This window comes from Rhinolophus sinicus, linkage group LG02 (genome assembly GCF_036562045.2).
Source record: "Rhinolophus sinicus isolate RSC01 linkage group LG02, ASM3656204v1, whole genome shotgun sequence".
In the NCBI taxonomy this organism is placed as follows: Eukaryota; Metazoa; Chordata; class Mammalia; order Chiroptera; family Rhinolophidae; genus Rhinolophus; species Rhinolophus sinicus.
Genome location: NC_133752.1, coordinates 197,396,086 through 197,420,767, shown reverse-complemented (window position 1 = coordinate 197,420,767; position 24,682 = coordinate 197,396,086). Strand labels below are relative to the sequence as shown.

The 24,682-nt window shown below is 40.9% G+C and overlaps 1 protein-coding gene across 2 annotated transcripts in view; it reads right to left on the bottom strand.

Annotated features, from left to right (window-relative positions):
• Nucleotides 1-24,682, bottom strand: part of ATXN10 (ataxin 10) — a 147,862-nt gene that overhangs the window by 99,337 nt on the left and 23,843 nt on the right. For both annotated transcript variants that reach the window (XM_074326561.1, XM_019739234.2), the window contains exons 4-6: nt 17,080-17,176; nt 14,907-15,065; nt 2,800-2,880 (exon numbers count right to left, since the gene is read on the bottom strand). In XM_074326561.1, the coding sequence (XP_074182662.1) occupies nt 2,800-2,880; nt 14,907-15,065; nt 17,080-17,176 (337 nt within the window). The remainder of the gene's footprint in view (nt 1-2,799; nt 2,881-14,906; nt 15,066-17,079; nt 17,177-24,682) is intronic.

The window sequence follows — 24,682 nt, the reverse complement described above, 5'->3', positions numbered from 1 at the left end:
GCACTGCCACTGAGCAAAGACCACAGTCCCCACAGCGAGCGTCACCAGAATCCCGCCGAGAGCCACCCACCGTCTAAACTGTCCACAGACATCATCCTAAAGGCAGGTTTTGGTGAGTGTCTGACGTTAGCTGAGCAGCCCCGGGTCCACTACTGATTCTGGTGGGTAATCAGGACAGAGAATTCACAAGAGTCAGTTTTTGTCCTTGCAGAATACACATTCTAGCAGAAAAGCACATAATGAGGATAAACCAGCAGATGACATGCAGAGAATTTTGCCTGGGAAAGTCAGGAAAGCCAAAAGAAAGCAGGTAATACCTGATGAGGGCTTATACAGCGTGAGTGCATACTCACCAGGAGAGGCGTGGTCAGGACACTCACAGAGAGAAAAAACAAACAAAGGCAAAAGCAGGAAACTACAGGGGAAGGCCCTGGAGAACAGGCTCGGGGAATGGTGAGAAGTTGTGTGCGGGGAGGAGTCGGAAACAGCACTGTGAAGGGCCTCATATGCCACAGCAGGGAACTATTTAACTGCATCCTGTAAGAGATGACATTTGCTACTAACATGGCACGGCACGACCCACAGGTCCACACTGGCAGTACAGCAGGTAGCAGAGGACGACAGAAGAAAAACAAAGTAATCAGACCCCTCCACATTCATAGCAGCATTCTTCGCAAGAGCTGAAAGGTGGAAGTAGCCCAACTGTCCATTGATGGACGACTGGATAAGTGAAATGTGATATATACACACAATGCCCGCCTTAAAAGGGAGGAAATCCTGACACAGCTACACATGGATGAACCCGGAGGACATCATGCTACGTGAACTAAGCCACACACAAAAGGAATCACTGTGTGATTCCACTTACGTGGGATACAGTCAAATTCTGAGACAGAAAGTAGAGTGGCAGCTGCCAGGGGCTGGGCGAGGGGGGTCCAGTTTCAGTTTTGCAAGATGAAAAAGTTCTGGAAATCGGTTCCTCAGTCATGTGGAATTACTCAACACTACTAAACTATACACTTAGAAATGGTTACGACGGTAATTTTATATTGTGTATATTTTATCACAATTTGTAAAAAGGCTCTTTAGCCCAAGTCTAGTCCAAGATGGCATAAGGGTAAACGGGAGCTGTGACAAGAGTGTGACTTCACAGGTGACTGACACGGCGGCCTGGGAAGGCTTGCTGACCAGTGTGGCCTGAAAAGCGAAGGCACAGGGTTGAGGCTCCCTCTGAAGCTTCTAATCCAGATGGTATTACATTAATCGATATACTAAACAAATCGTTTCATGGGTAAGAACATTCATTCATTTACTCCTTCTTTCATTCAAAAAACTTTTTTTTTTTTTTTTTTTGCACCTGTGTGCCAAGCATGGCCTGAGAAACGTGGACACCACAGAAGATCAAATCCTTGCCCTCACACAGCTAACAATCCCAGGGAGGCGTCATGTAACAGCAAGCAGACATGGGACACGATATGATGTACAAAAAACTATGTGGGGAAATGACAGCACTTCTCCTTTGGAAGAAAAATAAAGAAGCAGCGGGAGGTAACACGAGCAGAAATTTGCATGAAGTCAGGAAGCAGAGGTTGCAACCATTTTATAACTAAAAATGGAAAATGTTTAGTCTGTCATCCTCATTTGGTTAGGAAACGGATCAGTTTAAAAATACATCACTCGATAGGAATAGGGAAAATATTAACTAGAATATTAAAATATCATTAAACTACATATTCCTCCTGTATCCAGGCGTTCTTTATTGCAAAACAATTTACTCATTTATAGCTCTGCTCATCATGTTGCTTATTTTAGGTCAAAAACTACAGATAATTCTTTTTCTGCAATAAAAGTATCCACATGTGGTGGTGGCCGGGGCACTGGCCTTATAAATGTAGGATTTAAACAGACCTGAAAAGCACGAACCTTTCCTTTTTGTGAAAGACATTAAACAAGAAAAACCGCTCCTTAACAGGACTACAAAGGGGCGCACAGGCTTCACTGTTGGGACCCAGAGAGCAGGAATTTCCAAACCGCTGCAACTATAAAAACTGTGACTACGATGAAAACATGAACATTTCTTGAAGTTCTCGATCATTAGGTCAGTTTCTGATCATCGGATTTCTGAGGGTTTTATTTTCCTAAGATGACATTTCCAATCGAGTGCAGAAGAACACACACTACTGGGAAGGGAAAGAGTACTGGGAGCCATTTGAGTCAGTCCTCTAATCTTACCGGTCAAGAACTGAATCCAAACACGGGAAAGGGACCTGGTAGGTCACATGAAGCGTTTCTATCACAACGAGGCAGGGAGCCCAGGTCTCACTCCAGGGCATTCACTGCTGCTCCTGCTACAGCAGCGGAGACGGCACAGACGCTACTGACTTTCTTTCAGACTGAACTACCTCTGGAAACTACCAACCTGGTAGAGATCAGCCCTAATCATTGTACCAGCGATGTGAACAGATGAGCACAGTTCAAATACGCAGCTGCAACCGACAGTTGCATGCATGACTATTATAAAATCACGGTGCAAGCATAACATTTTGTTCTTGACGATTTTACTGTGCCTTTACTGGATAATGGCGCCAACCTGGATTCTGCAACCCTCCGTTAATCACCGTCTGCTGTGGCTGGCTAAGCTGTAATGTTAACCAACCAATTTAAAACCATTACTGACACAGAAACATGTATTTAGAGATTTTGTGCCAACTACGAAACCACACCGTTTTTCAGTCATGTGTCCAGGATACTCTATATGGAATGCTAAATACTCAAAACCACACTGGTTTTGGGGGTTACCTTTCTTGATTGCTCATTTTGGCATACATGGCTTGTACCAGTTCCGGGCTTTTCAGAAAATGGTCTGTAATAATCAAGAACCTAAGAAAAAGGAGGAGAAAGTTTGGTTACTAGAAACATAGTAAAACAGACATGGCTTTACCTACTTTATAGGCGTATCTTACACAGAACAGCACTCTTTTACTGAATTTTTTGATTACAAATGTTTTTAACAGGTTTGCATACTATTTTTCTACTAGCAGCTGAAGGAAAATTAAAACCCTCAAAATATTGCTCTCCAATTTTATGTTATGAAAAATTTACTGAAATGATTCAAATTTATTCAACTGAAGCAAAAGACCTACTACAGCTTTTCATCTAAGCTGAGAAAGGAAAATACTTCACCATAGTTTAAACAGTAAAATGAAATTTAGCTACAAGTTCAAGTGTAAACAGAAGACATTAAACTGTTTTAGTCAGAAGCTCAGCGCTAACATTAACCAGAGAAACAGACATATCATACTTTTTATTTAAACACATGCCAACAGCACAGTCATGAATACCGGCTTGATTATCTCCTCCTTACGAGCTCTCAAGTTACCAAGAACACATCCTCACTGCCAAGCGATGCAGTCATCTAAACTCAGAGATCAACTTATGGAAACCCCCAGGCAAAGATTATAAGCATATTTCTTCAAAGTGCCACTGTGACAACTAAAAAGATTGAATAGTATTATTAATTAATTCTCAATCCTATTTACCAGGGGGCATCTGAAGACTTAAGAAGTAAAGAATACACTGTTTATAATCAAGATTATAGTAATAAGAGTGACTGTGAAGTATTAAATATAGTTACAATCACAGTTTACTTAATCATTTCTTAACCAATAAAGTAATAAAATAAAAGTATGGCTTTCAGTATGACAACCAAATGAAGCACTTCATATAAAAACAAAATCTAAATTTGTACTCTATTTGTTCCACAACCTTTAAAATAACTGGCCAACACTTTGATGCAAAATATTTCTAACAATAAACGGATAATATTCAAAATTCTCAAACAATTTTCCTATCAATTTTGGTAACTTATCAAACTGCAACAATAGAAATTCGTGCATTTCAAGCCAGGTACACAAAACTGTGATCCTAGTTAATTCATGTAATTCAGCTATTTGGAACTTAAAACACTTTCCCACAGAAACATTCATTCAAAAACACAATGTTCCAAGTACTGTGCTTGGGACTGGGTCACGGGCCATATTTGCAAACTCTCACAGTGGAGAAGACCCGTACATAGATATTTATAGAAAACTGTCTTAAGTGCAACATACAGACACACATTACAGATGATGAAAACCATGGTTTATCTAACCAGAAGGCTGTGGGGGGAGGGAGACAAAGGATGGCTGAGAAGATCAAGGAGGCAGGAAGGGGGGAGGGAGAAAGAATGCTGAATTAGACATGACAAAACAAAACACACGGCTTGGAAAAACAGCATGAGGGAAAGAATTAGCAGTGTGTTTAAGGAGCTATAAGCAATAAAATAGCACTAGGGTTTTAAGGAGGGATTCGGGACTGGAAGCTTCTGTCCCTGAATGCTGCTGGCAGATGGCCGTCAGCGGCTGGTCTCTTCAGAATCGTCTCAGCTAAGATAGCTGCCTCCCCCAAGGTTGGAGTTTACGGAAGACTGATTTGACAATCACACTTTCTTTCATGATATTGGTCATTCGTGTTGCTTCTCTTTTTCTCCATCAATTTTGTTGATCTTTTTAAAGAACTAACTTTGCCTTTGTTGATTTTTTCTATTGTTTTCTGTTTTCTATTTCATTGATTTCTGTCCTTATCTTTTATTATTTTCTTCTTTCTACTTACTCAGGATTTACCGTGCTCTTCTCTTTCTAGCTTCATAAAGTAGAACCTTAAGTCACTGATTTCAGACCTTCTTATCTGATAGAAACACACTTAAAGCTATAAATTTCCTTCTAAGCACTTCTTTAGCTTTATCCCACAAATTTTGTACTTTCATTATCCTTCAGTTCAACATATATTTGACTTGTGATTTCTTCTTTGACAAATCCATCATTTAGATGTGTTAATTTCCAAACGTTTGGAACTTTTCTTGTTTGCATCTTGTTAACATTTTCTATGTAAGCTCACTGTGGTCAGAGAACATATTCTGTCTGATTTCAATCTTTTATATCTTGACAGAGACGTTTTTAATAGCCCCAGCTGTGTTCTATATTGGTGAATATAACACATGCAGTTGAAGAGAAAGTGATTTTGCATGTGTTGAGATAATATTCTATACACTTCACTCAGGTGAAGGTGGGTGTATGCCTCAGTACCACCGAGCTCAGCTACTCTAGACTGAGGTCTGCGTACTTGTTCGATCAATGGCTGAAAAGTGAGTGGTAAAATCTCCAACTATCACTTCCAATTCCAGCCATGATGTATAACAATTTACCCTCCTACCTTAACTACAAAAATAGACAAAATGTATCAAACAACAGTTTTCAGACAACAGACAAGAAACCCAGGTCAGTCAGGTTGTGGGAATAAAACAAAACATCCTAATAAATGGGTGACAAATGTGATTGGACCAATATGTTTATACAACCCTTAAGGCCTAACTGGCAGTGAGACCCACTTAGTGCAGGAAGGAGTTAGTTATGCAGCTGGAATGTGTGTTGAAGATGTGGAACCCGACTGGGAAGGTCTTCCACGCACAGGGGCGGTGAGGGCAGAGGAAATGGGGTTGGGGTGGAGGAAGGCCCGGCAGGTCACAGCCACTGCAGGGCTCTGTCGCTGTGACCACCAACCAACGTCACCTGGAGCAACAATCATAGTGGATTCAAACTTTGACCTTTACACCAAGATAAAATGTCAAGCGGATCAAACACTTAAACAGCAAAACTGAAACGACACAATACTAGAAGAAAACCTAAGGAGAGCAAAGGCCTTACAGTTACTACCAAACATCAGTAAGACATTGAATGAAGACTGACAAACTCATCTACTAAAAACATCAAACGTTTTTACATGAAAAAAGTGCCACAAGCAAAGTCAAAACACAAATTAAAAAAGAAAAAGCACTTACATTTTATTTCAAACAAGGGGCTAATGTCCCTAATTTGGAAAATATTCCTACATATAGATAAGGAAAAGACTGACATCCTGATAGGAAAATGGGTAAAGAAAATGGGAATGCACATAAAAGGAAAAAAAGGTTCCTCAACATATAGAAAAATGCTCAACATCATTACAAGAAAAACAGAAAATAAAACTATACAAGGATACCATTTTAAACCTTGGCAGGACTAGCAAACCCCAAACTTTGATAGCACGCCCTGTTAGCAACGATACAGGAAAGCAGGTGCTGTCAAAACATGCTAAGAGGCGTGTAGATGGTATGACATCCATGAAGGACAACACGGAAGAGTCTGTCAAATTAAAGCACACTCCCCTGGACCTGGTGACTGCACTCGGGAATTGATCCGACAATCACACTTGCCCACATGCAAGATGGCATTTGTATGAACAGAACTATTTACTGCAGCATTTTATAGTTATGAAAAATTGGACACAGCCTAAATGTTCACCAATAAGGGACCGATGAAATAAATCCTGCCATATTCATACGATGGAAGAGGCAAGAATGAGGAGGTTCTTTATGCACTGACATGGGAAGATCTCAGAAATGTACTACTTAGTATAATAAATAAAGCGAGAAGCCCGGACGTGTGGTGAGAAGAGAGAACTGCCGACCTGTTTAGGGGATGGGCTTGGAGCAACTAGGGGGATGGCTGGGAGGGAAACGATGCATTTTCATATTGGAATGATATGAATGTATTATCTCCCCAAAAGTTAAACATGTCATGTAAGTAATAGACCCAGGCAGTTCTCTCAAATGTATTTCCATTTAACAGATATTCTGCCAAAGGATGAGAGCACTGCCATACCTTGGTGGGAAGTTATTCAGGTGACCCTGGCAACTCAGATTTCTATGCTGGAGACTCAGCTAAGTTCCATCTTAGCGGCTATTTCTGGGCAGGCAAAGTTCAGTCATTTCTCCAGAATAACTGAATAATAAATCTCTACATCTCTTCTCAAACAGATAAAGAGAAATAGAAAGAAAAGATGAACTAACCTCACCTCTCTATCATGCAACTCAGTGGCACAAAATTCAGCTTATGTAAAATCAAAATCTAATCGCTGAAATGCAGTCTCTACGTCTCTACTTCTCCCCTGCAAGAGTTACCTGCACACAAACCACATCACTGACTGAACACTGCCGACTATTTCTTTTCTCTCTCTCTCTCCGCAATCCTACTACCATCCCCTCTCCCCGACCCAAGCCGCCCTTCACCTTTCACTTTAAGTCTCACGCCCTCTGCAAGGCCTCCCTCACCCCCAGGCCAGCTGAACTCCCTGCCACGGCTCCCATGGCACCCTGGGCTTCCTCCTCTCCTGGAACTTCCATGATGGTTGCACCGTACGTAAGACATCACCGCTTAGATGCAGAGTGGGCACCTTAAATCTAACACGGACAAAGGAGAACTCTTGATCGTCCCTAGCCCCACCCCAAACTGGTCCGCCCACCTCACTCAGTCGAACAAGCCAAACACCCAGCTCCTATCCTGGTCTTTCTTTTGCGCACCGCCCCCCACAAACCTAATCCATCACAGTCTCGTCGATGCTCCCCACTCAGCACATTCAATCTACTCGTGTCTCTTCAACCCCACTGCTGCCACCGTCCCGCAGCCACCATCACCTCTCACCTGGACTGCAATGCCCCCTAAAAGGGGCAGCCTCCGTTCTTCCCTCTCCCCCAACAGTTCAACCTGTGTCCAGCAGCCAGAGGGATCTTTCGAAACATAACCCAGGTTGTTGCACATCTGCTTGAAACGCTCCCCTCACCTCCCACGGTACAGAGAGTAAACTCAACCGCCTTTTCCTGATTGCAAAGGCCTCCATAATGGTCTCCATTACCTCCCGGACTGCGTGCGTGTCCTACGATTTTCTCCATCACTCGTTATCCCATAACCATCCTGGGCCCCCGAGTCCTGCCACAGAAGCCTCTGCCGTGGGGTCTTTGCAGTTGGTGTAGTCGCTGCTTGGACTGTTCTTCCCAGCCTGTCCCCACCTTTCCCCACAGCTCCGCAAATGGTTGGCGGTCTAGTTCTTGGCTCACAAGTCACCAACTCAGACAATTCCATGACCTCCAAATTTAACGTAGCACCTCGTTACTCAAAGTCACATCAGCTCAGCAGAGTATTGCATCAAGGCCTGGTGTTCTCTCGGTTTTTTCATTGTCTATCCTCCCCACCGATCATATTTAAATTACAACTAATAAAATAGCTAATCCTATATATTGTGTTTATTATGAGTAAAGGACCATTTTAAGGGAAAGCTTACACAAAACATGCTGTGTATTTTTTTCGAAGCATTTATCTGGCATTTTTCAGACATTTATTTTGGGATTTTTTGTTCATTATCTGCCTTACAAAAACTGTGTCTTATTAATTTTGAATCTCCAGTGTCATAAACAATACCTGGCACACTTCAAAAACTCAATCAATAATTACTGAATTAACTAATTAATTTACGTATGAAATGAGCATCTGTAAGTCTTCTGAGTTTCCTAAAAGCCTGCACAGAGGAGGAGCAATTTCTAAACCACAGGTTCTTCAAGACAAAGGTACATCCCATTCTCATGAAGAGGGCAGCTGTTCCCTGACAGAAACCAAAGCCTCTGCCGTGTGACATGGCAGACAGCGCGGTCAGGACGTCCTCATGGCAGACCCGAAACAACACAAAGCAAGGCCGCCTGGGCACTGATCCCCAGCGCAGGCCAGGACGCAGGCCAGGGAGGTGCAGACCGGCAGCTGTCCGCCTGGCGGGACGACACAGGACACCTCTCAAGTGCGTGCAGACGCAGATGGGCTGTGTGTTTTCCAGGGAATCTCCTACGTACTCGTGTGCACTCCTGAATTGTTCAGGTAAGTAGTGCGGGCGACGACGTCAGGCGTGCACTCGTTGTTACCCGCCAAATGCAAAACCACAGGCTGTAAAAGGCACCAGAACTGAACATGGCTTATCTGCTTTAATCGACTCTAACTACAAAGACCAACTCATCAGAGCAAAGGACTAGAACGACATCTTCCCACGACGTTCCGTACAAGAGGGCGGATACGTGCCCCATTCGAGGCTCAGGCAGACAGGGAGCACGAGAGGGTTTTGCACCCATTCCCATCCTTGGGCCACACCAAACACTGGGGGAGTCTGCAACGCCGTCACATACCCTTAAACAAACATACAGAACGTGAAGTGCCAAAGGCTGGAAACTTCGAATCTAAACCAACGCCTTCACTTTAGAAACAAGGAAAGGGAGGCCCACAGAAGCTTAGTGTCTTGGTGACGGTCCCTCAGGCACCCAGTCAGAACAAGCACTCAGCTTCCTGCCTTCTGTGGTCCCTTCCAGAACGTTCCCCTACATAGAGCTAGGACTTGCTCAAGCAGCCTGCCTGGAAAGAAGTTTCAGGTGAACTTAAAACCTAAGTCAGGGTCTAGTTCTTCATGTTGCCTTCCGTTCAAAGTGATCAGTGGTAACATTCATTCTTTCTTTCATTCAAGAAATAGTAAACATCTACTAGTGAGTAAAGATAGTGGCATTTAGACTTTAACTTTAGAACTATGTATTTAGAGGGTAAGAACACCTATCACTCACATTCGACTTACAAATATAGTCAGAAAAACGTGTTCTGTGTGGACACCTGGAATTCTTTGCTCCAGCACTTTCTGGCCTAACACTTAACGTGTAACACCGACGGCAAACAATAGAGCACACGTGAAGCGATGATGATGGGTTGCTCATCTTTCAACTCGAAAATGGTCATTTAAGTGGTTGTCAATGACGTAGAAGTTTGCATGTGTTAGATGTTGCAACTGTTTCTCTAAATAAAAGAAATATACTCTCCATTCCAGAGAGAGTATCAGCCAGAATTCATTTCATATATTTTCTAACAAATATCTACTCCACGGTAACCACAGACGAAGACATCCGTAACAGAGACCCAATCATGCTCAATCTTGTCTAAGTTACACAGTTCAAATTATGATTTAATTCTTTTACAGAACTACTATTTCTGTTAAGTCAGAAATTTTGTGGTAATATTGTATGAGGGAGGTAGGTCCTACTAATCTAGAACCTAAAATGTCAAAGGACATTTAAGAGACTGTCATACACAAGTAATGCTCCAACTTTATGGAAAGTAGAACAAACTTTCTTGGGGGAGGGTCAGAAATATATTCTATCAAAAGCAGAAACAGGAGTAGAAGGGGCATCAGAGAAACACGTATTTATTTTACAAAAAGGAAAAAACTGAACGCTCAGGTTCAGAGCCTAAGTAGGGGCCGGGCCTCGCCAGTGGGTGAATGGTGACACCACTCACTGAAACAGCAGCCTGGTGGGGCAGCGGCGGGCTTAGGGGTGGGGAAACCCAGTCTGGTCGGAGCCTTCCTAAGTCTGAGATGCCAACTAGAAGCATACAGGATGAATACGTAAGTCTGGGGCTCAGCAACAGGTCAAGGCCAGAGACATACTCTTGGAAATCATCACCTTAGAAAGGAATTTTAAGCTGTGAAACTAGGTAAGGTCACCCAGGGAATGAGCAATGACAGAGAGTGGTCTGAAGACTGGCTGCAGCCACGTCAACTCTGGGCTAATGTAGAGTAGGAGCCAGCAAAGGAGGCAGAGAAGGTGCCTGAGGATGAAAGTAGCAGGGAAGAAAAATGGGGCATAGATGACAGAAGAGAGTACTGATGAGGTCTTTCAGCCCCTGGACCCAAGTGCCTAAATACCCAATACTCAAGGACTTTTTGTCAGGTGAGCCAAGAAATTCCCTTTTATGCATATGCTATCTGAGCTGGGCTTCTGTCACTTAGATTCAGAAGAATCACAACTAACATAATGCCTACAGCATGCCAGACATTATCTTGTCAAGGGTCCAATAACAAACAACACTAAAGCTTGCCATCAGGGAGCTTGTCGATTGGACAAGTGTTAAACGCTATGAAATCTGAGTGCACGGGACACTCTGAGAGAACAGAAGAGGGGCAACAGATTCAATCCGCAACAGGAAGGACAATTATGTATATTTATCTTCCCAGTATCTTTCTAGTTAAAGAAATAGTACACTTTATAGGCATAAGGCAAGAAACATCCCTAGAGCAGAGGGGACATCAGTCTGGGGGTGAAACTTGGCCATGCAAAATAAATCAACTAGATAACCCAAATATGAACAAAAAATAATACTCTACTCACACTTATAAATTTGTTTTTGTAGTGGAACTGTGTAGAAGTTCAACAGAGTGATAAAACTTTATTCTAAAAGAGGGCAAAACTGAAAGAGTCTGTACCTCCCCGTAGTTGGTAATTCTCATAATAAATGACATGGTTAAAAAAAACATAAGCCTTCAGCTTAGCTTAACTTCCAACTCTACACTAGTTCTGTGATGTTGGTCAAGCTAGTTAACCTTGCTTAAGTCTCAGGGCCGTCATCTGTAACGAGTGACAAACCACAGTCAAAGGAGGGCAGCACCAGGGAAACAAGATCCCATACACAACACGCCACACATCACAGGACAGCACAGGCAGGCCCACTCAGTTCCCTCCCATGTGATTGCACACGGACCCACCTGTTCTCCTCCAACCTACCAACGCACATTTACTGGGCTGTCAGACTCAGATGAATTCAAGTGCGAAAGTTCAGCCCTTGGATTCATCTAGGGTTATCTAAGAGCATGAAAACATCTCTCACACCTACAAACAAAAGAAACAAACATTTTTAGAAGGACATTATCCCAATAATGCAAATTGAGTAGTGCCATCGCCTACAATTTCCTGTGTTTCTGGTGGACCGAAACAAAAAGACCCAAAGTTATTGAAACCTTACATTTGTCCCTTTCCAAGAAAAGATACTAAACCCATGAATTCGAACACCATGTAGTTTTGTACTCTTTGTCAGCTATCTCATACTGTCGGGAGGTGGGAGGGCAAAAAGTGGCTTTTTCCTCTAATTTTCAGGGATGGGTTCACATTTAAGTGAAAAGTAACAATTTTGTTGGATGCCTCAGGATATTTTGTGGTTCCATTGTTGTTTACCAAATGCAGAGTTCCTCTCACGTAAATCAAACTCTTCAGTGTATGGACCACAGAAGACATCAGTTAACTGACTTTCCATCCTTTTTCCTGTCTAATCCCATCTAGTCACCTTTGATTAACTTCAACTTGAGCTATTCTGAAGATCTTATATTTTGCCCTTTATTCCAAGCTCCTAAAAAATTGCAGGTGGTTAAAATATAAATCCAAGACACTTAACAAGTGAAACAGAATTCAGCTACAGAAAACTCAGTAACCTGACTCTAACGATTCAATAATCATGCTAAAAAATATTTGAATACTGAGGGAGATTTTTCTAAGTCAAACACAACATAATACTTTTTTTTACCAGCTTCTTTTGTGCAAGTGGTAACTCAAATATAAATGAACGTTCAGAAACATAAATAACTTAAAAATTAGATATAATTTCAACAGAACAATACAATTCACATCAAAAAAGGCCAAAACTGGGAGAGTTCATACCTCGCTTGTGAAAGGCAAGCGAGATTTACTGACGCTCGAGGCTCCCACCCGGATACAACCTGTGCCCTAAACACACTTACCACTGTGGAGAACAGACATAAAAACAGATTTTAAAGAAAACAGAAGATGGCAGCGTAGGTAAACGCTGTGCTCTCCTACTCTCACAATCACCTCAAAATTACAACTAAACTACAGAACAACCATCACTGAGAATCTCCTGAAGTGTAGCTGAACAGAAGTCCTACAACTAAAGACATACAGAAGAAGCCCCATCAAGACTGGGAGGAGGGGCAGAGACTCAGAATTGGCTGGTCACATGCACACACTCACACGGTGGTTAAATATCAAAAGGGGTATCTCAGCTGTGGCGGTTCCCTCTGGGAACAAGGGGTCCAAGCCCCACACCATGCTTGCTAGCCTGGAGTTCTAGTGCTGAGAAGAGAAATCCCCATAACTTCTGGCTGTGAAAACCAGGGGAGATTGTGGCTGAGTGAGACAGAGGGCAACTGTAGTCCCAGGCGCTCCTCTTAAAGGGCCCACGCACGGACTCACTCGCTGATGGACTCCCTCGCTCTGAGCTCCACTACTGGGGCAGCAGCTCGAAAGGCACCAGGGCAAGGGCTGGTGGGGCAGTTTTCTATGGGACAGAGTGCTGGCAGAAGTCACTGTTCCTTTGTTGAACAGTGCTGCATATGAACCCAGCCTTCATACCCAGGTGACTGCCATATCTGAGTCTCCATCAACCTGGCTAACACCATTTGCCCTGCTGTGGTGATTCCATGAGACCCCGTCCCGCCCAACTTGCAAGCCCACCCAAGTTGCTTCCAGTGGTTTTTCCATACAAACAGCCTGTCTTGGGTCACGCTGCAGACTTTCCTAAAACCTCTCAGAGGATCCCAAACCCCAAACAGGCAGCATCCGGCTTTGGTATGCCCCATACCTCTTGTTAAGCAGCCCCAAGCTTGGCACTGGCAGCAGCCACCTTTAGTTAGCAGCTTAGCCTCTCCCAGGCACCTCCAAGCCCAGCACAAGTGGCAACCATCTGCAGATCACTTTGTAGCTCATACTAAGTGGCCCCAGGCAGGGCACAGGCAGCAGCTGAATTTGAACTTCAACAGAGCTCCTTTCAAGAGGCCCCAGAACCAACACTCCCAGTGTCCAGCTTCAGACTACACCAGAGTACCACCCACCCACCTCCACAAACACACCCAAAGGGCAAACTGGGCAGGCAGCAGAGCCCAACCTAATAAAGTGAATCCTACTCTGTAGGGTCAGCAGCTACACAGCAGCTCCTTCACTGTAGTGATTTCACTTATATGTGGAATCTAAAAAACAAAATAAATGAACAAACAAGACAGAAATAAACTCATAGATACAGAGAACATTTTAATAATTGCCAGATGGGAGGGGGGTCGGGGAATGGTATAGAGGGGAAGGGATTAAAAGCACAAATTGGTAGTTACAAAATAGTCATGGGGATGTAAAATACAGCATACGGAATACAGTCAATAATATTGTAATAACTATGTATGGTGTCAGGTCGGTACCTGATTTATTGGGGTGATCACTTCATAAGTTATATAAATGTCTAATCACTGTTTTGTACACCTGAAGCTAATATAATATGGTATGTTAACTGTAAATGAAAACTAAAAAATTATTAAATAGAAAAAAAAAAGAAAACAGTTGAGGAGCACTCATAAAGGAAAACAACAAAAATTTTGATGAATTTTATAATGATGAAAGAGTCAATTCCTCAGAAGACACAGCAATTACAAACACACAAGTAGGTACCTAACAACAAAGCCTGAAAATAAGTGAAGCAAAAACTGACAAAATTAAAAGTAGAAAATAATCAACTTTCAATAATGAACAGAATGAGACAGAAGACCATCAAGGAAACAGAAAACTTAACACTGTAAACCAACTAAACCTAACAGACATTAATAGAACACTCCACCCAAAACAGAATATACATTTTTCTCAAGTACCTGGCACATTCCCCATGATAGACTAAATGTTTGACCATAAAACAGGCCTCAGTATATTTAAAAGTAATGAAATGATACACAATGTACTCATCAATCACAATGACATCACATGACTGAATTTCTCCTCAGACCAGATGACGAGTCACACATCACCCTCTAATCTTCAATGAGCCATCTACTGCAGCCACACTGGTCTGCTCTGTACACTCCAAAAGCACCTGTGCATTTCCACGCTGTGTTGTCTCATATACTCAGTGCCTCCACCACCACCTTACAAAGTTCTCCGTATCCTTCAAGGCCTAACTCAAACCCACCTCACTTTACCTTTCACAGAGCCTCCAGAGTCTGCTGAGAAACTTTTCTCATTTTGTCAACATACGTTGTTTTAATTTATTGTTCAATTGTTATAATTCAAATTTCTACTTAAGACCTCTATAAGGAAGGTGATCTGTCAGGATGTTCTTAAGCAGTCAAATTTCTAACAAGATACTCACGGCCATTCTGATTCAGGATGCTTTTGGTGAGCTTCTATGACATTAATTGCAATATTGAGATTTTCTTCCAGTTCTTTAATTCTTGAAGAATTAAGGCATGTGAACAAAATCATTGAAGAGTAGGCAACAATTTTTTTGTCTGGATGATTTAAGCAAGACCTTCCAAATTAAAGAAATGAAAAGTGTTAGCCCAATTTAACAACACAATAAAATACTATTATAGCACATACCTAGTAATGATCCCATTAACAAATTCAGTACATACTGATTTTTTAAGAATTATAATACTCTGAATACTGAGAATTACAATACTCTGAAACATGTACATCATTTATTGTGAAAATAGCAAGTATAAAATTAGTCAAACATAGAAGTATCCATTAATAGTTATGAGGCACAGAATGTTTAAAGGAAAGATGGTATATTGGCAAGAAAAGAATGTGGGGTCCAGAGCCTCAGTGTACATCTACCTATCAGCTGTGTCACCTTAGAAGGGTCACTAACTGTCAGTTATGCTATGGCTCATGCACTTTGGCAGTTCTCATTTCAACTTCATAATACTCTTCTGAGGAGGTACTGTCCTTGCATTACAGATAAAGAATGTGTTGGCTTACTTGCCCAAAGACACAAAATCAGTACCAGCCAAAGTTGGAATTCAAATTTGGTTCTATGTGTCTCAGAAACACATGAAGAGTGCAGTCACCTAACCTCTTCCCGTGTGTTATCTGGCATGAAAATGGAACACACTCACAAGACCTCCTCGGCCTACTTCCCATGGCCTCTGTGAGGATGAGATAATGTAAGTAAAGCACCAGGTAAACTGTCACAACTTCTCTGACCACCAACACATGTTCAAGGGCCCCTCCTGTTTCCATGACTCCTGGATTTCTCTAGATGGCCCGTTCTTACACTACCATGTGCTCACTTATTCCTTTATCTCCCCCACCAGCGCCCACTGGGCTCTTGGGGAGTAATACCCACATTCCACTCACCTAGCTCAACCTGGCAGGTATGAGGCGCCCAAACTATTTTAAAGGAATGAATTCTCAAAAATAAGTAATTTCTATTTCTGTAGCTGGAATTCCACAATCCTTCCCTTCCACCTAAGCTCAATTATTAGTAATCATAAAGATAACAGGCATATATATGCCGTCAACTCTGATTATCTGCAGGAATTTGAGCGGCAGTTAGACTCAGCAAGCTAGAAGTGACATGAGAGGCATCTGATCCAAACACCATACTTTCCAGATGACCCAGAAAACCTACACAACCAGGAAAGGCAGCAAAGAATGCAGGCAGTGGGTATGAAGAGTGTGGGCTTTGGAGCCGAGAGCAGCTCTGTCACTTGCCAGAATCAGCATCAGTTCCCGCGTGTGTCCAGCTCCCCGGGACCTACCCAGCAGGACTGTGCACAGAACAGGGGTAACACAGAGCAACTGCCATTGACCGATAGCTGCTGCACTGCTGCTTATACTGCTGCCAGCACCCAAGTCACAACGCCGGGAGGCAACGAGCCGGGGCCGCCCTCCCAGACGGCGCCTTTCCTCTTCCCTATTCGCTCACCTTTTCTCTCTGCTCAGTTTCTCACAGACTAACAGCTGCTCAAAGCAAAGTACGAGATCACCGGGAAATGCACCGGGAGCCATGGAGGTAATTGGCCCGGGGGCCCCACCTCCCAGTTCTCCGCGGCCACCAGAACACTCGGTGCGGAGCCAAACGTGTAAGCGCTCAGTAAACTAATGAATGATTAACTCACTGCCGTGCAACGTTTTCCGGCTTGTTTCTTATTTTTCCCTTGTAAATGTTTTCTTATAATTACAGTGTCCTTAACTATGTATTTCTTATTTGAACCACAACTTTTATTTTCTTAAAGTAAAACGGACATACAACAAAGGGCACAGATCTTAAGTGTACAGCTCAATGAACGCTTAGGGACGAATACACCCACGTGACCACCCCTCCCCCCCAGATCAGGACAGAGAACATTCTCAGAACCCGGGAGACTCCTTGGTGCCCTCTCAGCCAGTACTCAACCTGCCACCACCCGAGCAAAAACACTATCCTGAATCCTATTACCAAAGGTTCGTTTCCCCTGGTTTTGAACTTCATGTAAATGGAATGACAGAACCACAATCTTTTCAGAAGTTAGAAAAACTCTTATCAAAATACTCACAAAAAGAGTTCTGGGAAAGCATGTAACCAGACAACAGACTGGGAATCTTCATTTCGTGAGGCAATATTGCCCAAAAACTGCAGGCCACAGCGAAAAGCTGAGTTTATAAAAGTAAAAAAGACATGTGATTTTAAAAATATTTTTAACACAATGAATGAATACATTTTAATAAGAAATATTCCCCAGGAAGTTTGTGAGGTTCTTTTAATTATAAATGTCTCTCGCCACGACGAAACTTTGGGCATGACATCAATATTAAAATGCCTTACCAAAACAATGCATTCTACAAAATTAACTTCTTAAAAAGACTGTAAATGTTAACACAAATAAACCTGTAACTACATGAAATATCATTGGAATATGGACTCCAATTAAACACTTAGCCTGGGTTTTTAAAAATTTAACTACATGCTATTTAAAACAGACATCTACAACATAAGGCTACGGAAGTACTGAGAGTTAAAAGATGGTAAAAAGATATACTAGGCAAACATCAGCCTAAAAAGAACATCACAGATCATTTAAAATCAGACATAATAACCTTAAAGCTAATGATGAAGGCAAAAAGTGTCATAAGTGATTTTTTTTCCTAAGTTGTTTCAGAATGACGTAATTCACCAAAAAGATATAATAATTTTAAATTGGAACGACCTAATAACACGACCTCAAAAAAAAAAAAAAAAAAAAAAAAAATTATATATATATATTTAAGAGGGGCGGCCGGTTAGCTCAGTTGGTTAGAGCGCAGTGCTCTTAACAACAAGGTTGCCAGTTCGATCCCCACATGGGCCACTGTGAGCTGCACCCTCCACAACTAGATCGAAACAACTACGTGACTTGGAGCTGATGGGTCCTGGAAAAACACACTTAAAATAAATAAAAGTTTTTTTTTAAATTATATACATATATATATGGAAAACTGACAAAAGTATAGAGGAAAGAGAAAATCCACAGTTAAATTGGGCGATTATAATATACCTTTCTCAATAACTTGCAGAACAAGTAAACAAAAATGTCAGTATATTTAAAATATTTGAACACGATTTAATAACCTTGCTGACATGTTAGAATATTCCACCAAATAAAACTGCAGACTACTGGACAAAATCCAGAATACTGACAACAGCACATACTGGTGAAGATATGAAGCAACAGGAATTCTCCTTCACTGCTGGTGGGAATACACAACGGTGCAGCCACTTTGGAAGACAGTCTGGCAGTTTCTTACAAAACTAAACGTACTCTTAGCTCACGCTCCAGCAATTGTGCTCCTCCATCTTTACCGAAAGGAACTGAAAGCTAAGTCCACACAAAAACCTGACACGAATGTTTATCGCAGCTTTACTCGTAATCGCCAAGAGTTGGAAGTCACCAAGATGTCCTTCAGCAGGTGATGGATAAATAAACTGTGGTCCATCCAGACAATGGAATATTATTCAACACTAAAAAGAAATTAATGATCAAGCCAGGAAAAGACATTGAGAAAACTTAAATGCATATGACTAAGTGAAAGAAGCCAATTTGAAAAGGCTATGTACTATATGATTCCAAGTATATGACATTCTGGAAAAGACAAAACTATGAAGACAGTAAAAAGATCAGGAGTTGCGGGGAGGGAGGTGACAAAGCAGAGCTCAGAGGATTTTTAGGGCAGTGAAACTTCTCTTTATGACACTATAATGATGAATACATGTCATAATACATTTGTCCAAACCCATAAAATATATAGTTCTAAATAACCCATGGGGACAAGAAAATAAATTATAATGAAAATAAAATATTTCAAACCGAATGTTAACAAAAATATTACGAACCAAAACATCTGGGATGCAGCTAAAACAATACATGGATGAAAATTTATAGCTTTAAAATGCATTATGCTGGGAAAGACGAATGATGAAAATGAGCTAAGCTTTCAAGAAATTATAAAAAGGATAGCAAAATAACTCCTCGAAAAATGAAGGAAATAAAAATGAAGAGTAAAAAATTATCAAAATGGAAAATAATAATAGAGAATATCAACATATTCAAAGTTTGATTCTTCAAGAAGCTTTATACTGACCAACCTTTGGGAAGACTGATCAAAAGAGGAAAAAAAGCACAAATAACAAAGACAGATTTTCAGAAATGAAAAAGAGGACACTGCCATAGATCTTGCAGACATCAAAAAATATCAGAAAATATTACAAACATTGTGCCAAACTGTTTGAAAATTTAAATAAACAAAACTGTAGAATACAACTAATAAAAACTGACTGTAAAAACTTCTTTGAAATATTCAGGAAAACCCTGAAGAGCCCTCTAACCATTAAGGAAATTGAATCGGTAGTCAAATGTTTTCCCTAAAAGAAAACCCCAGACCTAGACGGTTTCACTGGCCAGTTCACATTCACTCTTCCAGAGAACATAAAAAGAGGGAGGAGACTCCCAAATCAACGTTATGAGGCTAGCATAACGGTGAGACCCAAATCAGAACAAGGACAGTATCAGACAGGAAAATAACACTCATGTGAAAAATACTCAACAATATACTAACAAAATGAATCCAGTACTATACAACAGGACAAAGTAGAATTTATGCCTGCATTGAAAGCTGCTTTAACATTAGAAATCAAAAATTGTAACTGACCACATTAACTTATAAAGGACAAAATCATATGATATCTCAAATACTACAGAAAACATGTTTGATGAAATTTAACACCCACTCATAATTCAAAGCAAAACAAAACAAAAAAACTGCTAGCCATCAAAAACTACAAGGGGGCTTCTTTAACCTAAAAACGGTGCCCATAAAAATCTACAGCACACATTCTAATTGCCAACTGGAGAGAAGGAGAGCTCCTTTTGAAAGGGGACAGGTCAAAGGTACCTGCTGTTACCACTGCCAGTCAACACCGTACTGAAAATCTCAGTCAGCAAGACAAACAAATAAAGTCCTAACAATCGGAAAAGAAACGGAACTGTCATTATACCCTCACAGATGAAATGCATTTCTAATGTATGTAGAAAATATTTTTTAAATGTATGTAAGTTGTTTTATTTAATAAGAGCTATAAATGTTGCTGGATACAAAGTGAATATGAAAAAAACAGTTTTTCTATATACAGGGAGTGAGCAAAAACCAAGAAAAGACATCATTTATAAAAGCAACAAATATATGACCAAAAATGTTGTAAAATTCTAAAACTTGACTGAGAGACATTCAAGTAGAACTAAGTGAAAAGTTTTATCATATTCACAGATTAGAGGACTGCTTTTATCTAGAGATTAAATGCAATCCCAAACTAAATTACAACGTGTGTCTGTGTGTGTGCATGTGTGTGTGTTATTTCACACACCAGAGCATGTGTGTATGTTTGTGTGAGTGCTCTATAATTTGACAAGATGACTCTAAAATTTGTCTGAAGATACAAAGGGTCGAGAATAGCTGAGATGTTGTTTAAAGTAATAAGGTAAGAGGATTTGTTTTCACAAGACAATAAGCAACAGCCAATAGAAAAGAACAGAACAGACTCAAACCTATACTGACATGTGATTAATGACAGAGGTGTAACAGCAGACAGTGGAGTCAAAGACCATCTTTCCAAAACTAACACTGGGCACCTGGGCATCAGTGTGAAAAAAAATGGAATGGGACTCCTTGCTCACACAACACAGAAAAGTCAATTCCACGCACTAATATAAATGTAAAAAAGTAAAACTAGAAAGATTTTAGAAAACAACACTGCAGAATAAGATTTTTAAACAAGACACATAATACCCATAAAAATATTAATAAACCAGAACACATTAAAATTAAGACTTTTTTTCCTCAAAAGACAACACAGAGAGTTAAAAAAACAACAAAAAACCTATCAATAGAATAGGAAAAGATATATAACACAACTGCCATAGGATTCCTATATAAAATATAATAAAAGAGCTCTTATAAATCATTGTAAAACACAAACAATCCAATAGAAAAATGAGCCAAAAATTAAAAAAAACACTTAAACTTGAAAAACACTTAATAAAATAAGATTTCCATAAGGCAAATATATACGTATATATGAAAAAGTGCTCAATCCCATAGGAAAACCATGAGATTCTACTATGTATCTACCAAATTGGCAAAAATTGCAGTCAAAAATAACAAAGTGTTTGTGAGGATGTAATGCAACAGAAACTGAAGGTTCTCGAAAGTCCTTTATGTCCAAGAGATTCCCTGAGCTCTGTCACACCGACTGCATTTATATAAAACATTTCAGAGTGGGTTCCAGTTACCAGTAACTGCCTCTCAGTGCCAAATGAAGCCTTCATTGCTTGCTCTGTGAAAGGAAAGCTGGGCCCTTCGAGTCAGCTTTGTCAGCTGGCACAGACAGCCTTGTCAGCAGAGGTGCTGGAAGGGCATTGGAGGATGGAGGAAGCGCAGGTTTTCCTCTTGCTGGCTCTGAGGTATTCCTCTGGCCAGGTGTCTCAGTGCGCTGTTTCTCTAGCATCCACCTCCTGCAGCGGGCGCCTGCAATGGGCGCCGCAGCAGATGCCTGCAGTGGATGCCTGCAGTTGGATGCCTGCAGCGGACTCCTGCAATGGGCACCTGCAGTGCTTCTCCAGTAGTTAGGTCCTGCACAGTCTGACTACCAGCAATGTGCAACAGCCAGAAACTTCCTCGGGATGCTTCAAAGCAAATTCCAAGTCATGGTACCTCCCCGTGGACAACTTCCCCCTGCACCCCATGGCAATCTTATGAGGGAGGTAATATTCTCCCCGCTTCACACAGAGGAAACCAAAGTTCAGAAGGTCACTGACTCACCCCAGGACATGAAGCTTTTAAGTGGTACTACGTAGGGCTGGAAAAGCAATGGTTCCTAAGCTTTCCAAGGTATAGGATCAAGGTTGACCAAGAAACGTTTAAAAAGCCACAGAAGAATTTGAGTTGAAATCAAAGATTTTGCTTCATTAAAGGAACTGGCACCAGGCATCCACCAGGAGACATTTTTAAGGGCAAGTAAATGTCCAAAGACCTTCAACTTTCTAGACCCCTGCTTTGCTGGAAGAGAGGAGATGTCCTGCTGTCCTCGCACTTTCCCAGGACCTGAGCCTTCCTTCCAAGCCCCGTCTCCTAATCCCTGAACACAGGGCAGGCTGCTGGTCCCAAGACCTCAAAGGCACAGTGGTTGTAAAGACTGAAAAGGATAAAGTGTGTAACGTGCCCGTGCTAGTCACTTATTCACTAACCAACAACAACTGCTTGCTTGCAAAACTGTGGCCAAAAATCAAAACACTGAAATTAAAAAGGTATAAAAAGAAAACAACGCACCAAGAACCTCAAAACTGAATTAAGTTGGTGTTATAATCTAAAACAGTGACACGGGATATAAAACTGCACGTACACATTTATACCCACACATAGAAATACTGAAAGTGACTAACAAGTCAGGTGTTTGTTTAATGTAGCCTGCCGAGACAGTGATTATTGTTCTTTCCACTTTTCTGAGTTTAAAAAAATTACTCTAGAATGAAATTATACAAAATGTTTATAATAAAAAAAAATCTTCATTTTTAAGATAAGTCAGTTTTAAATCACATTTATATTTCTACTTAGTATTTCAGGACATTGATACTCAAATCCTTGTAAAATTTAACACAAAAAAAAGCTAACAACATAAGTTGGTCTGAGAGCCAACAGACCCAACAATTTATCAGGCAACTAAAAATTAGCCCGTTGAATCAAACACGATTCGAGGAAGGAGAAGGTTTAAAGATGTCCTAGAAAAAAGAAAAAAAACTCCATCCAGACAAGTACAAATAATAGTTTACTTTTACCCAACAGCTTATCAAATGATCTTTATGTAAATATTGCAAATGTTACAAAGCCCCTCAAAAATCCCAACATTATTTTTACAGATTAGGAAAAAATAAAGGCCAAAAATAAGACCAATAACTCAATTAAAATAACTCATGCTTGTGTTTACATAAAATTTGATGAGCATAATATATTCGTCACACCACTGTAATTATTCTCTGAAAATAATACTCTAAATATTATTTTGACAATGTAATTATAGTTCTTACCTCAAAAGTGGTTAACAAAAAACTGGCACAGATAGCCTGCTAAAATTCTACCAAGAATAAGGTTCTCACAGAGAAATAGTCACAAGATACAGATACTTTATTAGGAGCCAGGATACTTTTTAAGAGTTGTGTTAGGGTTGAACTAACATACTATAAATTTTTTTAAGTTTCACTGTTGAACCCAAATTTCACTGTTGAATTCCGAATAAAATTCAGTAATATAATTACCGAAAGGTAATGGTAGTGAGCAGTATCTCTTACTTTTTATTTTCCTTCTTGCCTTAGTAATAGCCTTCCAACTCTACCTATAAACCCAGGTTCTCTACTTGAAAAGGATACAACTAAAATATTAAAGATGCATATGTATCTTTAATAAGCAGAGAGATATCCCCTATTCGTGGACTGGAAGACACAATGTCATTAAGATGGCAGCTCTCCCCAAATGGATCTACAAATTCAACATAACTCCTCGTATCCACAATACATCAGTAACTCTTCCAACTTGACAAGAAAAAGACAAACAGCCCAATTAAAAACTGGGCCAAGGACTTGAACAGACGTTTCCCCAAAGAAGATTTACAAATGGCCAACAAGCACATTCAACGTCATTAGTCATTAGGGAAATACAAATCAAAACCACAATGAGATACCCCTTCATCCCCACCAGGATGATTATAATCTTAAAAAAAGAAAATAAATTTTGGCAAGGATGTAGAGATATTGGAACCGTGTACATTGTTGGCAAAAATGTAGAATGGTTCAGATGCTATGGAAAAGCCTCAAAAATTTAAATATACGCTTGCCCCAGCCACTCCCCTCCTAGGTATGTACCCAAAAGAAATGGAGGCGGGTACTCAGACATGCATGTATTTGAGGTGGCACAATAGCCAAATGGTAGAAACAACCCAAACGTCCACAGACGAACGAATGGGTAAACCAAATGTGCCCTAAGCGTACGATGGAGTACCATTCAGTCATGAAAAGAAATGAGGTGCCGATATGAGCCACAATGTGGGTGAACCTCAAAAAACATTACCCTGAGTGAAAAAGCCAGACACAAAAGGAAGGTCACATAATTCTATGACTCCATTTTTATGAAATATCCAGAACAGGTAAATCCAGAGACAGAAACGCAGACAGCAGAACGGTGGTTGCTGGAGTGGGAAACGGAAAGTGATGAAATGAAGAAAAGAGGGAAAAACTGATGATGCCGGAGAGACGGGATAATTTCAGGAGGAGAGTTTCTGAGTGGGCGAGTGGGGATGGGATTCTACGCACAAGGGGAGCGCTGGCTCCCGCTGATCGTCATTTAATCACAGCGTGTGGACGGCACTTCCGCTGGGCATCTTATTTAGGGGCACATCACGACACGAGAAAGCTTCTGCCACCACAGGTCCTCAGCGGTGCCAGTGACACACTGCCCACCACACCAGTGTTTTTCAGCAATTACAAAACAGCACATTCTGAACTCTCTCTGCATTACCATACCACACACGGACTTCAAAAATAGCTGCCTTTCCATGCAGGACAATCTGCATTTTATTGC